The 16,824-nt window shown below is 37.9% G+C and overlaps 1 protein-coding gene across 1 annotated transcript in view; it reads left to right on the top strand.

Annotated features, from left to right (window-relative positions):
• Positions 1 to 6,666, top strand: part of HSD17B4 (hydroxysteroid 17-beta dehydrogenase 4) — a 141,045-nt gene extending 134,379 nt beyond the window's left edge. Inside the window, exons 23-24 of the mRNA XM_069087844.1 lie at positions 4,172 to 4,299; positions 6,243 to 6,666. Of these exons, the coding sequence (XP_068943945.1) occupies positions 4,172 to 4,299; positions 6,243 to 6,332 (218 nt within the window). The 3' untranslated portion in view covers positions 6,333 to 6,666. The remainder of the gene's footprint in view (positions 1 to 4,171; positions 4,300 to 6,242) is intronic.
• Positions 6,667 to 16,824: the final 10,158 nt, after the last annotated feature.

Below are 16,824 nucleotides of genomic sequence, written 5' to 3'. Positions count from 1 at the left end.
CAACCAGAAAGAGGCCAAGGAATAGCTAGAAATAAACATAAATCTAAATGAAGGCAAAAAGCCAAACCTCTTCCTGAATGTTAGAAATTTAACCTACTAAAGGCTCTGAGAAATTATCATACTCCTACCTTTTTATCTTATGTAAATTGTACAAAGTAACATAGGAGGGAATTCAGCTGAAGGACCATTATGTTGCCACTAGGCTAAAAAAATGATCTAATTATTTTAAAGGGATGACTAGTTAATTCTCCAAAGACAAGTAGAGAGTAGGGAAGAAAGGGAGGTGATGCTGGTCACCTTCACCCTCTACAATGACATCTGTATCTGCCCACCAGTGTTATATTTATTTGTATTTATTTTGTATGCACTTACACAGGTCCTTGATGGCTCTCGTGTTAAATGTAAGCTCCTTGTGACTAGGTATTGTTTCATTTATTATATTTGTATCTCTAGGAACTATTACGGTGCCTGGCTCATAGTGGGAACTTAAATGCTTGTTTGTCTGTGTCAAAATGGCTTTCACCAAGGTTTCACCCTTTAATTCAGCAAACATTAAATGCCAGCTATTTGGAGGGTACTTTAGCAAGGCCTGAAGCTACAGAGATGAAATATGGCAGTCCCTGTTTCTAGCAACAACACACTGAAATTGATGACATAAACAAGCGGAGAAAAAAAAATCCATAATATGTGATAACAAATCTTATTTTCTATTCAGTGTAAGTCTTGTCATTAATATTCAGTTGCATACCAATAAATTAAAAAAAAACATACATATTTAGAAGTACTTGATGTAGTCAAGACATTGTTTTGGACTTAGGGAAGATAAAAAATTTTGGACCGTGGGTGGCTAGGTGGTGCAGTGAATAGAGCACTGGCCCTGGAGTCAGGAGGGCCTGAGTTCAAATCTAGCCTCAGACACTTAACACTTACTAGCCGTGTGATTTTGGGCAAGTCACTTAACCCCAATTGCCCTGCCTTCCCCCTCCAAAATGGAAAAAAAATAAAAAGAAAAGAAAAGAAATTTTAGATGACTATGGTCCCTGCCCTCACAAAATTTACAGTCTGATAAAGGGGTCAGAAAACTACTGCCTACAGGCCAAATCCTTGCTGAACTACAATTTTAAATATTTGTTATTATTTTTTTAATGTCAAGACTTAGTTTTTATGACATTTAGCTCATGACCCTTACAAAAACAAGTGGTGGGCTAGGCTTTCCTCAGGTCTAAGCTGTACATGTAGTTAATATATTTTGTAATATTCCTTCCTCCCACTTTCTACATATGACTTTTGATTGCTCTATTTAATTTCACAGGGTAAATTCTATATGTTCCTGTCTTAGAGATATGCAGGTAGCTTATGTGATTTCATCTGCATTTTTTACTAGGGCTCAACGATTCTTTTAGCATTTAACAGAATTAGAAAATCTCCCTCTACCTAAACAAGAACTCCCTCTTTGACATGCCTGATTCAGTATTTATTTGAAGACTCCCAGGGAGGAGGAACCCACTACACTGTCCAAGGAAGCCCACTGAAGAGGCTTTATTCAGTTGGTTGTTAAACAGGTCATGTCACTGAACATAAGTTTTAAGTGGAATGAAATATACTTTTTTATTTAGCTCGTTTTACCTGAGAAGTACACCCCCAAATCATCACAGCTCTTTGTGTATGTGGTTTTTTCCTCTTATTTCAATAAGTAAATTCCCCATTGATATATTTTCTGATGTGGTAAACATCATCCAAGACAAATTAGAATGTGAGAACAGAAGAAATCTTCATCTAAAAACATCATTGAATTAGAATGTAACTCTTTAGATAAGTAGAACAGGTTTTTAAATGACATTTTAAAAAGCTTGGCAACATCCTATTTTGATTGAATTGTTCTTTGTCCTTTTCTTTCAAAGGCGTTAGAGAAGCTTAATTTTGTTCAGTCTTTGGTTATTACCTGCATGAGAGAAAAGGAGCAAAGGAAATTATTTGATAGGTTTTTGTGTACCTCAGTTTACTTTTATTTCTCATGGAACTTGACCAAGATGAGAGATCTGAAATTTCTCAAACAAGATAAGCTTTTATAGAATTCCAAGCTTGAGGCAGCTGAGGTGTTACCAACTACTGTGGGCCGTGCTACAAGTATCTTGGCTTCACAGTCGTGAAACTGGATGCATCCACAGAGAGCAAGACTCTTAAGTGCTATTGAAGCATGTTTCACTAGCCACAGCTATCTCCTAAGAGTGTTATATGGGTGTGCTGACTTTTTTTTCCTCTCTCATTCTACCCCATCTTCCAGCTCCCCACCCTGCAGATACTCTCAGGATCCTCCAGGATTGATCAGGCGAGGGGAGGAGAAGTGGGGAGGAAGAGGGAAAGAAGGGGGTGATGGGCAGGAAGACCCTAAGCTGCCTATGTCCCCCTCTCCTGATTCAGGGAACAGGGCGCCTTCCTCCGCCTCCTTCAGAGGCAGGGAGGAGGCTGCTCGGTCTGTCTGTCTATCTATACATATCTATATATATCTTTATATAGCTCTTTAAGGATTATGAAGCACTTTATGTATTTGATCATCTCATTTGATTCTCACAACTACTGACAAGGTAGGTGTTATTATTATTCCCAGTTTACAAATAAGGAAACTGAAGCTGAGAAAAGTTAAAAAGTAACAAGGGAAGGTAACATGCTTTTATTAGCCTAGTGTGCCAGGCATTGTGCTGAGCACTATATAAACATCATTGCATTTGATCGTTACAACAATCCTGTACTTTTTTTTTGGAGGAGGAAGGCAGGGCAAATGGGGTTAAGTGACTTGCCCAAGGTCACAGGGCTAGTAAGTGTGTCAGGTGTCTGAGGTCAGATTTGAACTCAAGTCCTCCTGACTCCAGGGCCTGTGCTCTATTCACCACACCACCTAGCCACCCCAACAATCCTGAACTTCTACAGATGAGGAAGTTGAAGGCCTTGCCCAGGGTCACACAGCTACAGAATGACAATTGGAACTTCGATCTTCCTGACTCCAGGCTTATTATTCTGTTTGCTATACTGCCTGGCTTCCTATAAGTGACTTGTGCAAGGTCATACAATGAGTATATGAGCCAGTATTTTAACTTGGGTTTTCCTGGTTCCAAGTCCAGGACTATGTATTATAATACCCAGCTGCCTTCGCAGAAGTATGTCCTGTGATACCACATTTTTTTGAGAGCAACCAGTGAAAATACATGAGTTTGTGTTTCACATGTACTTCCTCAGGGTTTCTGGTTTTGATAAATAGAACTTTGAAATTGCATTGAACAATTGCTGAATACACAAAGGGTCTGAAAAGAACCACTCTTAATTAAGGTTTTGTGTTCTATTTAAAAAACAAATATTTTAGCTATGTACTTGGTATGTTGGATTGAATATACTCCTTTTTCTGAATCCCTGAGCAGGAAGAGGACACATAGGCATGTGAATTTGCAATATTTAAAAGAAATTACAATTTACTGCTTTTATGCTACAAAGAGACTATTACTGTCTCTATTCACATTCCAAAGCTGTGGTCCCAGTACTGTTTTACTTTCTGAGTGAAGTTAGAACATAATAACCATTAACTGAGAATTAGGCCCTAGAGCTATGAAGTTTTTTTTTTTTATTACTACAGAACTATTATGTTTTTTTTCCCCTCAATTCTGCATAGTAAAATCACCATAGTCCCTGGGGTATTTTGTCACTGCTTAAGTTTGGCTCCCAAACAATTTATAATCTGTAGCTGGGTTGGTTTTAGTGTATATTAAAATGACTTTTGCTTTTTTTTTTTTTTTTTTGCCTTTTCATTCTGATCATAATACTTAACCTTTCAGATCCCCATGAAATAATTCCATGACTTTACCAAAATGACATTTTGGACCATTCTGTGTTGTTTGATTATAGCTACCCATTATAATATAGCTTTATCACTAAAATCTACAATAAAGAAAGCTTATTTTAATGTGTAATAGTGCTGTGAAGTTAAGTGAGGACCCTCTGTTTTTTTTTTGAGTTAATAGGTTTAAGTTCCATTGACAGTGACTTATTTTGTTGCTTTCCTTCCAAATACTTAGAATCATTTCCAATAGAACAGCATTCTGTTGAAATCTATTTTGTTTTCATATTATGAAGGGGAAAGACAGATACATCAACTTCTTTTTTACCTATTTTCTTTCTCTAGCTATCGACCTAAAAAATGGCTCTGGAGAAGTATACCAAGGCCCTGCGAGAGGTTCTGCTGACACAGTCTTCACTCTTTCAGATGAAGACTTCATGGAGGTTGTTCTGGGCAAGCTTAACCCCCAGAAGGTAATGATTCCATGAGGTTGATTTGTTCACCATCGCTTCTTCTAGCTGTTATACTAGATTTTTAGATTAGATTAGAATTTCAAAATTAGTTTTTGGATTCTCATTTACAATTTAAATTAAGAAGAAAGGATTCTTGTCCTGGATCAAAGGTATTAATAAACTTGAGCCAGATATAACAGCTTAAGATTAAGTCTAAATTTATGGTTAAAACTCAGATGTTACCTATATATCCCTAATAAATAAAAGACAAAAAAACCCCAACTATGATTAGGTTAAAGTGTGTGTGGGTATATATTGCTATGTGCCAAAGAAAACTGACTGTATAACAACATACACATTTACTCTTGACATCAATGACTGCATTTATGTTCTATAGTTAAATATTTATTAGTAAACAGATATGATGCAAATATATATTGATTAGTAATGTTTTGAACAGAGAAATATTTTCTTTGGTATAGCAGTACTCTTAAAGAATGGGAGTGGCAAGAAAGTCACTTTATTTTATAAAACATCTTTTTTCCAGGCAGTTTGGAAATGTTTTTGGTGCTATTTTTGATTTGAATTTACAAGCATCTCCTGACTTAAGTAATTTGCAGAAATGTAGTAGAGAATTTTTCTAGAGGAGTTAAATCACTATTTCAAAAGATCAATCAACTAATATGCAGAAAGTATTTATCAAGCACCTGTTACATGCCAGGTGCTACGCCAGATTCTGGGGATACAAAGATCTAACAAAGCTACCTCAGTTCTCAAAGAGGATTTATAATCAGTAAGTATTTCCATGGCCAACAGAAAACACTCAGAATTTATCCTTTGGAAACAGTTCATTCCTTGTATTTTTAGGACAGAGAGACTAAATTTGAGAAGATTTCCCGCTGCCACCACTTGTTTGCTGAGACCAGTGACCTAGAAGGATCTTAAATTTTGCTTTTGAGATACTGTAGTTGGTGCTGGTATCTGTGTAATGTGCCAATCTTTCTTCATTTCATATTGCTAGGATAATGAAATTTAGAACTTGACCAGACCTTAGAAATCACCTTGAATCTACATATTATTCTCTTAGTAGCATAAAAACCACAATGAATAACTGCTCCCATTTTACTGTTAGAAACTAGAGTAGTGAGCAAATACCTCACACAAGGTCTCAGTGCAGCTTAACGAGTAAGAGAACAGGACCTGGAATCAGCAGAGATAAGGGTTTGAATCCTGCCTCCTGGCTGTGCGGCATCAGAACATGACAGCCTTTCTAAACTTCCTCATCTGGAACATGAGAATAATAATTCGTACATCACAGGATGGAAAGCTGCTTTATATCATTAGAGAGTAAGGAACAGGGCCCACAACTCCATTATCCTGTAGGCTGCTATTTTAGCACACTTTTCCATGGTACTTAGGAGTTTATGAAAATGGATTAATAACTTTAGTTAATTAGTAATGTTCTTTTGTCATTGCTATCAGGTTTTAAAATACCACTTAGTTCAGTTCAATGTTCTGGCTGTTTACAAAAGAGTATTATAGGTAACAAACTAAAAATGACTGTAGACACTGAACATTTTATTTTGCCTTTTTTATGGAGGTATCTAGCTTTTAGGATGACTGAGTACTGTTGTGACATAATTCTCAACACTACATTGAGAATACAGAAAATAATTGCTCAAATTTGACTTAAAAAGCAGGGTGTGGCGGGGCATCCCTTTACATTTTGTTTTGCTTTGTATTTTCTGTGTATGTGTGCCCATGAATTTAACACATGGATGGGAAACATTTGTATCCATTCATTGATGAAAAAAATAACACTGCAAGATGATTTTCTTTTTCCCTACTTCTCTTTTGTCTCAGGAACTACTTTAACTGTTTTTCAGTTCAAATCATAGGCCTTTTAAAGTGACATGGACAAAATTGACACGCTCCCCTTTCCTCCTTTTTGTTCTGTATTTCAGGCCTTCTTTAGCGGCAAACTTCGGGTCAAAGGCAACATCATGCTGAGCCAGAAGCTAGAAATGATTCTTAAAGATTATGCCAAGCTTTGAAGGGTCCATCAGTTTCTGGGGACCAGGAAAAAACTGAAATTTCTTTCCACCAGAACCTTTGTGATTATATGGCAGAAGTCTTCAAAACTAAGTTGGTGGGAAAGCATTTAACAGTTTCATAACAGATATGACTTTACTCGAGTTTTAATTTTCTACTGATTTGTCATTTGATTGTTCAGTTTCTGGGAATGGATTTGAAGGTGCATTGCATAAATTGTATGCTTCTCTTCTTAGGTCAGCATTTCTTCATAACATTAACTTCACCTTAGAAGAGGCTCTCTATGTCTTAAAATAATGTTTATATTAAAAGAAAAATTAAATCATTTCAAAAGACCTTTTTGCACATTGTTTCTGCATTGTTATTTTCTATTTCCTGGTAACAGGGCGTTTCATTTTCATTTGAAACCCAGTCTTTATATACTTGCATAATCCATAACAAGACTGGTCTCAGAGGTAGAATAAATAATGAGGTACTTTGGGGAGACCTGCTCTGTCCATAAATTTCCTCCATAATCACTTGAAATTCTTCACTTTGTCAAACTAGCAGAAATTACACTGTTTATTTTAGAGGGGGGGTTTTTTGTTGTTGTTTAATAATTCTGTTTTAAAGTACAGACATATTAGGTTATTTAGATTCTGCTGTACTCTTAGGAATCATTTTTTTTCTGCTTAGGCCTTGGGTCCTAAAGTGCTAATTAAGGTGCATATCAATATTAAGTTAAAACTCATTCATATCCTTTAGTCATAAATACCCATAATGGGGATAGGATAAATGCACCAAGGCCTGTTTGGGCGGGGGTAAAGGGGTTGGGAGGGAGAATTTTACCTAAATCAGTATCCAGGAAGGAGGGTAGTTCTTTGGATTTGATGGACCACTTATTCCCAGTGGGGAACACTGGCTTGGATGTATCCCTCCTAAAGCAGGGTCTTGGAAACCTACACCTCTTTGTACTTGCTGGATATTTTTTAAAATATACATTTGCTTAGTGTTTGGGATTTTTGTTTGTTTTTGCCACTGATTCAGTCTCTCCAGATCAAGAACTTTCTTTTAGGTTCAGTTTGCAGGAGAATGAAATAGACTGTGGCTTATGAAGAGGAGGGATAGTAGTATTGAAGTAAAAATGGATGCGTTGCTCCCATTATTGGGTTTCCTGGCATCAGTCCTTAATATTTGGTGGCATAGGAACTGTGGCCTGTGTATATATGATGACTTCCATCAGTGGGATGGGTTGGAAGTCTTGTAGACCCAAAGGAGTGGGCACACTCTCAAGACAGGAAGAAAGGTGATTAAAAAAAAAAAAACCACCTACCATTCCTTGACTATTGTATTGAAAGCTTACCACTGCATTAACAGAAAGTGAAATTTAATTATGCTGATCTAGTTTGCACTGAAGAAGGGAGGGGTAATTACTGAACGTTGTGAAGGCCTGTTCCTTTCATCATCTCTGAATGGGCAGTAGGATTCTTACCCTGAATTAACCTGGAAGAACGGAATAATGAGCATTTTTCTCCATGTTGGCTTCTCCTGTTCTTATTGTCCCTCTCCCAGTTCTAGCCTTACCAAAGACTGGGACCTATAGAGTATATTCAGCCCATATTGTAAATTGTAGGAGATTAAGGAGTACTTGGGGAAGGAAATAGACTAACTGTAGGTTAAATAATGAAACCCGACTAGTTCTTTTGGGTCACTACTCACTGATTTGTTTAATGAGACAGAATTCCATAAATTTCAGCAAATAGCAGAGGGGCAAATCATCCAAAGATCTCCTGTTTTATGTAATCAAGGTAGGAGACCTGTATCTGTGTTCTGGTGGTTAGGCATGACTCAGGCAGGCTTGACTCTCTACAGGTAAGTTTCCAGCCTGTCCTGTGTTTGTTTGGAGGAAGGAATAGGGAAGGTATTCTTTATCTGAAGGAGCAAGAATTTCTCAACTTGTTTTATAATATGAATTAGTTCACCATATCCCCCATCCCTGCTACCACCACATGAACAATCTGCTTAGAGCTATGCTTTTGGAGGGTGGCCACTCAAAAAGGAAGAAAAACAGGAGGCTTTATCTTGTCAAGGGATATTAAAACATGGAGTTGATAAGAGGGAGTTGAAAGAACAATCCTTTAGCACCCTGGTTAAGAAACTGTAGGTGAAGAAAGAAGTGGAGGTGGACCTTTGGATCTGGTTTCTTTTCCATCTCTGCTAACTCCACTGTACTCTCACCTGATTGAATCGAAATATTGTCAGGAGTGGGACTAATCTTGTTTGATTCTTTCCATTGCCTGAAAAAGAGATCAGAGACTGCCCAGGTGAATGCATTGGGTAGAAAGACAGATCTATCAACTATAGGAAGTCAGGTGACTTTCATTCCTGGGAACTCTACCGAGATTAGTCATGGAAACCCTGCAGATGGGAGGTTTTGGAGCAGTCACCACTGGGAGAAAAGACTGCTCTGTAGATAAAGGTAAGAGGATGATATGGTCTGCTCCCCATTGTAGTGGTAGATCAACATGAAGTAATAATGGAGATGAAATTGTTGGGTTGGATGAGGGGGAGATGATCCCAAATCATGCTGTTGTTTTCATCAGCCTAGCCCATTTCATGTGGGGGAATAGTTAACTAAAGGTCCTCAGTCTGCCCAAATTATCCCAAATTACTAACATCAAGTAGTGATATAAACCTAGGGTTATCACTGAGCTTTACACTTTTATAATAGATAGGCTCTTTAGTAGGGTGGCTAGACCCAGTAGAGCCAGCACTTTCCATGAAAAGGTCACTGATTTTCCCCTGCCATTATCATTTCTGGCCACCTTAATCAATCAGTGAACATTTATCAAGTGCCTACTATGTTCCAGACACCGTACTAAGCTCTGGAGATACACAGAGAGGCAAATAACAGACCCTGCTCACAATGAAGTCACATCTAATGGGGAAGAAAATATATGCAAATAAATATGTACAAAGCAAGCTACATACAAAATAAATAGGAAGCAATAGAAGGAAAGCACTGTAAGAGAGGTTGGCAAAGGCTTCCAGAAAAAAGGGGGGATTGTGGTTGGGACTTAATGGAAGCCAGAGATGCTAGTAAGTAGAGAGGAGGTGGAAGAACATTCCAAGGATGGAGGACAGCTAGAGAAAGTGCCCAGAGCCAAGAGATAGAGTGTCTTGTTCATGGGACAGCCAGTAGTATTCCATCATCTTTGGCTCAAAGAGTACATGGCAGGGAAGAAGACTACAAAGGAGGAGGCCAGGTTATGAAGGGCTTTGAATGCCAAACAGAATTCTGTATTTGATCCTGTTGGCAACAGGGAGCCTACTGGAGTTTATCAAGTAGTGGTGTAACAAGAGCTGTGCTGATTGGCCCTTTGCTTTAGTGGACCACCACTTTAGTGTCTGAATGGAGGGCGGATTGAGTTGGGGAGAGATCAGAGGCAGGCAGACTCACCAGCAGACGACTGCCCTAGTCTAAGAATTAGTGATGAAGACCTCTACTAGAGTGCTGGCAGGGTCAGAGAAGAGAAGGGGGCATATACAGAAAATACTACAAAGGTGAGCTCGACAGGCCTTGTCAACAGCTTCTGTGTGTGTATGTCTGTGTGGGGGGGAGGAGTGAGAGATCCAGGATGTGATCCAGGTTATGATTTTCAGGGACTGGGAGGATAGTGTTGCCCTCTCCAATAAAAAGAAAAAAAGGATGGAGGGAGGATTTAGGGGAAAAGATAATGCATTGTCTTTTACACATGTTTAGTTTCTACTGAACATGTAGTTTGAGATGTCTGAAAGGCAATTGGAGATTCCAGATTGGAGGTCACAAGAATCTGAGGCAGGATAGGTAGATCTGACACCCATAAGCATAGAGATGATAATTAAATCCATGAGAGCTGATGAGATCATTAAGTGTAGTAATATAGAGGGGGAAGAAAAGAGGGCCCAGAATTGAACTCTGAGAGACACCTATAGTTAGAGGGTGTGTGTGTTCTAGATGAGGATCCAGCAAAAGAGACTGAGGAGTGATTGGAGAGGAAGAAGATCCAGGAGAAAGTGATGTCCTGAAAACCCAGAAAGAAGAGAGGAAGTGTCAAAAGCTGTCAGCGCTTCTTAAACTCTGGCTTATGACCCCATATGGGGTACCACAGTTTAAGAAGTGCTGAAGGTGTTGTGAATAGGAAAAGATTTTAGAAGTCCTGACTAGATCATTGGTATCTGGAGACAGCAGTTTTGGTGGAATGATAAGGTCAGAAGTTGAGAATTGGAGCTGAGAGAATAGAGTGGGGAAAAAAGAAAGTGGGGGCATCTGGATGCCTCCTTGAAAAGATTTGGGTACTGAACCATCTTGTTGCTTGAGTTCAGAATTACTCTGTCCCTTGTTGGCTTGTGTGTGACAGCTCCTTTGCCAAGTTCACAAAAGTTACTGTTTAGTCCTTAAGGAAGGGGGACCTGAATAGTCCTCTCTCAGTGTGACTTGTTACAAACCTCACTGAATGGTCAAGGACCTGGAGAAGCAATGGTTGAGCCACCAAGGGAGTCCCTTTGTGGAGGGAAGTTTAGTGGTAGAACTTTGGTAATGTAGCCAGTTGTCTGTTTTGGTGGGCCATGTTGGCACCCATTAATGACCAAATATTCCCTCAGATAGGATGATGACAATGTGAACAGAGCCTTCCTTATGGGAACAACTTTTGTCAGAGTCCCCAACACACAGGCTAAACTAGTTTTTCACCACTAAAAAGCAAAGAAGTTGTGATCCGGAGGGCTAAGGCTTGAGATGTTCACATGGCTTCCTGGTGTCCTAGACTTAGACATGGCAGACATCATACAGCCATGTGAGTCACCGCGCCTTTGACTAGGCTTGCTTCTGTGTAGAAATAAGGTTGGGGGACACATTACATTTACCTGAGCCTAAAGTTGTGTCCTTGCTGAGTTTCCTTTCTGTGTTCTAAGTAAATCTCCTTTTGTTAACTGCAGGAGGATTAGGCATGTTTAATTGCATTCCAATCTCAGACCTGAACTCTCAGACCTGCCCATGTCAGCATTTTGGTACCAAAACCAAGCCTGGATCAAAATGTCACAGCAACTCAGGTTGTGGTTGATGTGAGGAAAGAGCAATGCATATATGGACAAGGAGAACGCCAGGTCAGTAAACAGATAGGTGTTCTTAACAGAGTAGCTAGCTTGTCAAAACGGGAAATGAAACTAAACTGGCATAGCACATTAGCAACTAAAGACAGAGCTCTTTAGTTTCCAAGAATTGTTCCAGGAAGGTAGAGAAGTGGCTGATGAACTTGATAATAGCATAAGCAAAAGTGATGATGTTGAAGGGAACAAGGACCTTGGGCTAGAACTGACAAGCTACAATCGGGAAGTATAGTTTTTGACCAGAAGTCCTGCTGAGGTCAGGATTGTAAAGAAAGAGAATTGGAGCAGAAGTAAAGAAGAGAACTGGGAATGTGCCCAGTAATAAGGGAGCCTCAAAGGGCTTTGGCCATTAGTTTCAAAGTGGGGATTGATGGATGGGCAGGCTTTGATCACCATGGAACTTTGGAGGTTACCGGAATTTAAACAGCAGCTTAACAAGTGGCCAGAACAATGATTAGTGAGGTTGCAGTCTACTGGGAACAATCTGGAATTTCTCTCAACTTCAAAGTTCCATTCAAGTGAGGATATTACAGAGCATGTACTTTTGCAAAACCAGCTAAGTAAGTTAGAGGCCCCATTGGTCCCCTCTCTTTTTCAGGTGCCTAAAACAAGGAATTATGCATACCTCATCCCATACAGTTAAGTTTTCCCTGATGGTTTCAGAAAAGCCCAGGAAGACTTGTCCAATCCAATTACAGAGTGAAAGTGAGCAAGATCCAGGAGAACAATTTATGTAGTAATAACAATTCAGTAAAGACAACTTTGAAAGACTGATGAAAGTTTGATCAATGAGATGATGAACAATAATTCCAGAAGGATCCATGATGAAACATGCTACCCACCTCCAGAAAGAGGTAATGAATGGATTCAGGGGCTGAGACATTTTATGGACATTGTGGGCATGTATTTTGCTTTACTGTGTGAATTTTCTGAGGGTCTTGTTTTTGTTGTTTTCAGTGATAGGAAGTGGAAGAGAGAGAAAATAGATTTGTTAATTGGAAAAAAATGATTTAAAAGAAAAAAAAAGTTAGTTCCCTCTGATACTAGTTCCTGATTAGAAGTCTGCAATGAAGGGTTCCTAAAGGAGATGAGTTTAGTAGATTTGATCTATCCAAATTCAGAACTTCCTTCCGTACAAACTATGTCTGCACAGAGATTAAAGTGTGTGTGTGATTTGCACACAAAATTTCCTATTTTTGCTGAAGGTTTCACCATGGAGTCATCCTAAATTTTTTTACTTTTCATATCCAATCACTTGCCCAGTTTTGTTCATTTTTACCTCCACAGTTTCTCTGTCATATATCCCCTTTTCTCTGCCCAGATGGCTCTCACCCTTATTCAGTCTCTCATCACCTCTTGCTTAGACTGTTATAACAGGTACCTAATTATCTCACCTCTCCCAATTCTCCTTTTCCAGTCTATCCTATATAAAACCATTAAAGTGATATCTTCTCTGTCTCTCTTTTTAGCTACAAATCTAAGTGTGGTTATATATAATCGAAATTTTATTTTTTATGGTATTTTATTTTTTCCAGTTATACGTAAAGAAAATTTTTAGCATTCATTAAAAAAAAAATGAGTTCCAAATTTTCTACCTCTCTCCCTAAAAGGTAAGCAATTTGATATAGGCTGTAAATGTGTAGTCATGTAAACATATTTCCATGTTAGTCATGTGAGAGAAGAAACAGACCGGAAAAAAAAAAAAACATGAAGAAAATAGAGGAAGTGAAAATAGTACTCTTTGATCTGCATTCAGACTATATCAGTTCTTTCTCTGGATGTGGATAGCATTTTCTATCATTAGTCCTTTGGAATTGTCTTCAGTCATTGTATTGCTGAGGAGAACTAAGTTATTCATAGTTGATCATTGCACAGTGTTGCTGTTACTGTGTACAATGTTCTGGTTCTGCTCACTTCAATTTGCATCAATTCATGTAAGTCCAGGTTTTCCTGAAATCCTCCTGCTCATCATTTCTTGTAGCACAATAGTATTCCATTACATTCATATACCACAGCTTGTTCAGCCATTCCCCAGTTGTTGGGCATCCCCTCAATTTCCAGTTCTTTGCCACCATGAAAAGAGCAGCTATAAATATTTTTGTACAAATAGATCCTAAACATCAATGGCTCCCTATTACCTCTAGGATCAAATATAAATTCCTCTGGAATTTAAGGCTTTTTGAAGCTTGGTTCCAACCTACTTTTCCACCCTTATGCATGACTTCCCTTTATGCTGAACTGTCCAGGCAAACTAACCTTTTTGCTGTTTTTCATATGTAACATTCCACCTGCTATCTGCACAAGCTGTCCCCCATGCCTAGAATGCATTACCTTTTCATAGTTGCCTCTTAGAATACCTAATTTCCTTCAAAGTTAAATCCCAGTATGACCTTTACATGGGACCTTTCCTGACATTGCCAACTACTAGTACCTCCCCCTTTCAGTACCTTGTACTTTTTATATATTTCTATAGTTCATCTTCCCCAGTAGAGTGAAAGCAAGCTCTTTGAGAACCAGGATTTTTTCTTAATAGCTTTTGGCACAGTTCTTGGAGCTTAGTAAATGCTTTAAAAATGTTTGTTGATTGATTTATTGGTTGAGTGTGAATCTACTCATTCATTCGTTCTTCAATAAACATTTTTTTTTAATGTACCATATAGGAAGCACTGTGCCAGGCTCTGGGGGACATGAAAACGTTAGTAAAATAGTTCCTACACCCATATAGTGTAGTAGGGGGATGGGATACAAACGTGGATAACTATTAATTCACAACATTGCATGATAAGTGCATTAGAGGAGCAAAAACAAAGCGCTTTGTAAAATTAGTTGCACTTATGAAAAGAGATTTTAATGGGGGGGTTGACAAAAAGAATTTAACATAATTTTAGCAAAGGGAAAGCATACACAGGTGATGGGGAAGGAGAATTTGGGGTTGTATGGAAGTGTTGAGGAGGACAGTCCTGGGTAGTATAATAATGATGATGATAACCCACATTTATTGTTAGTATTTTAAGGTGTAAAAAGAGCTTTCTTCAAAACATCCCTCTGAGTAATAAGTACTGCAAATATAACCCTCAGTTTACCGAAAAGAAAACTATGAGAGGCTCAGCAATGTTACATAACTTGCCCAAGACCACGCAGCCACTTAGTGCCAGAAGTGGGATTTGAACCCAGGTCAGAATTTCTGACTCATCAACCAGTGCTCTTTTGCTATGCCTTGCTTCATTAATGGAAGCCTTTCAACATAAAAGTGTAGCACAAAGCCCTGGGAGCCCAAGAATATATTGAAAGATGATGCAAGATTGTCCAAGTGATTTGGTGGTGGTTCTAGAATGGGGGAATAATAATGATAGCTAGTATTTATATAGGTCCTTAAGATTTGCAAAGTTCTTTACATATATTAATCCTGATCACAACAAGCCTATGAGGTAGGGGCCATAATTATTACCATCTCATTGATGAGAGCAAAGATCCATTAAATATTTAGTAAGAATAACTTATTGTTATGTCAATTAAATTGAAAGTCATTGTTTTCTTTCAGTAATGCCCTTTGTGGCAGTACTTGCTGCTTTTCATTTAGAGATTTAGACAGCTTTTTCTCTTTTTCAGAAAATATACCGTTAAACTAAATTGAAGTCCATCATAGACTCTTCAAAATAATGGATGAATAACTAGGAACTTAGAACTTAGACTCATGATGTTGTATGTAAGTTAATTTCAGTTGAATTTTCAGCTATATGGATTATTTGGAAGCATGTTTTTTCTCAAATTATTTCTAGAACAATCAGGAGGAAATAAGATGGGCTAAGTGATATGGTTGGCAGGGCTAGGTATTGCAGTACATAGAGAGCTGGGTATGGAGTTAGGAAGACTCATTTTCCTGAGTTCAATTCTGACCTCAGACATTTACTAGCTATGTGACCCTTGGCAAGTCACTTAACCATGTTTGCTTCAGTTTCCTCATCTGTCAAATAAGCTAGAGAAGGAAATGGCAAACTACTACAATATCTTTGCCAAGAAAACCCCAAATGGAGTCACGAAGAGTTGAACATAACTGAAAAGTAACTGAACAAGAAATATGGTTAGGGAAAAAAATTGTTATATACTGCATAGTTACTCACAATTTGTATTTAGTGACAACTCTTTCAGAAGCAATTTTAGATTTTTGGTAGACTTATGAAATTAAAAAGTAAAAGTATATTAAAGCATATTGACTGAAATAAGATTCTTGATTTCAGACATATGAGATCTGTTTGCTGTCAAAGGGAAACTGATTTGAGTTAACAGAGAGTCCAGATTTTAATTCCTTTTTCTGAATCAATCAATAGATTAATAGCTACATGAGAAAACCCCTCTCTACATGACGGGCATAGTAATATGTAATATTGAAAATCCTTAAAGTTTAAAAGTATTCTCAGAATAGTAGATTATCTCAGCCCAAAGAAAATGTCTAAATTAAGGTATGGACAAAATAATCCATGCCAAAATCCAGAAAAAGGCAAAATGTAAAACATGGGATTTTAACAAAGGAAAAAAAGACCTCTTATATTGATGTTAAAAGTGCACAAACTGTATTGCAGAATTCAAAATATGCTTAATTTATCTATAGCTCACTAACTTAACAGCCTAAACTATTTGGAACACATCCAAGAAATCAGGAAGGAAGCCAAAAATACCTCTGAACATTCAAAGCAGACGCCACAGAGTCCTAGCACTAATGCTAACATACTTAAACTGGAGAACCACCTTCCAAACCCATTCTGACCCGTAATCTATGCACAATTAAAAAAGAAAACAAAGCAGGGATGTCTAGTTTCCCAGATTAAAAGCAAGAAAGTAGAAGTTGTAGGGGTACAAGAAGCAAATAAACTGATAGTGAAGGAGGAAACTCAACATTGATAAAAAGTAAACACTGTCTAGAACAATTTAATATAGAAGTAGCCACTTTCTCCATCAATTCTCAGAGACATCACTTGATTAAAACTTTGTGCTCATTGATATTCTGAGAGTGATGAGTCCTAGTCATCAAGAAAAGTCTCAATATATCCTGATATTTTAGGGAAATAAAGTTTTCATGCCAAAAAGATTCACTTACATATACTTATCATTCTCTAGCAATATGTATTAGTGAGGTGTTACCTGACCGACCTCCTTGTCATCTTATTCTGACTTTGCATTACAGTGTGATGAAAAGAGCATTGCGTTTAAAGACCTAGACTTGCATCCAAGCTTTTGCTACTTACTCTGTGTGTGATCTTAAAACAATTTATTTAACTTCTCTAAACCTCAGTTTCCTAATCTGTGGGATTAGGATTTTGTACTAAATGATCTCCAAGGTCCCGTATAATTTTTATGATTAATTTTGTA

The sequence above is a fragment of the Petaurus breviceps genome, unplaced genomic scaffold, assembly GCF_028583685.1.
Source record: "Petaurus breviceps papuanus isolate PSGF00001 unplaced genomic scaffold, PetGlider_PUasm1.0 183, whole genome shotgun sequence".
In the NCBI taxonomy this organism is placed as follows: domain Eukaryota; kingdom Metazoa; phylum Chordata; class Mammalia; order Diprotodontia; family Petauridae; genus Petaurus; species Petaurus breviceps.
The sequence above is the reverse complement of the archived record's forward strand: the minus strand, read 5'-3'. Positions and strand labels throughout refer to the sequence as shown.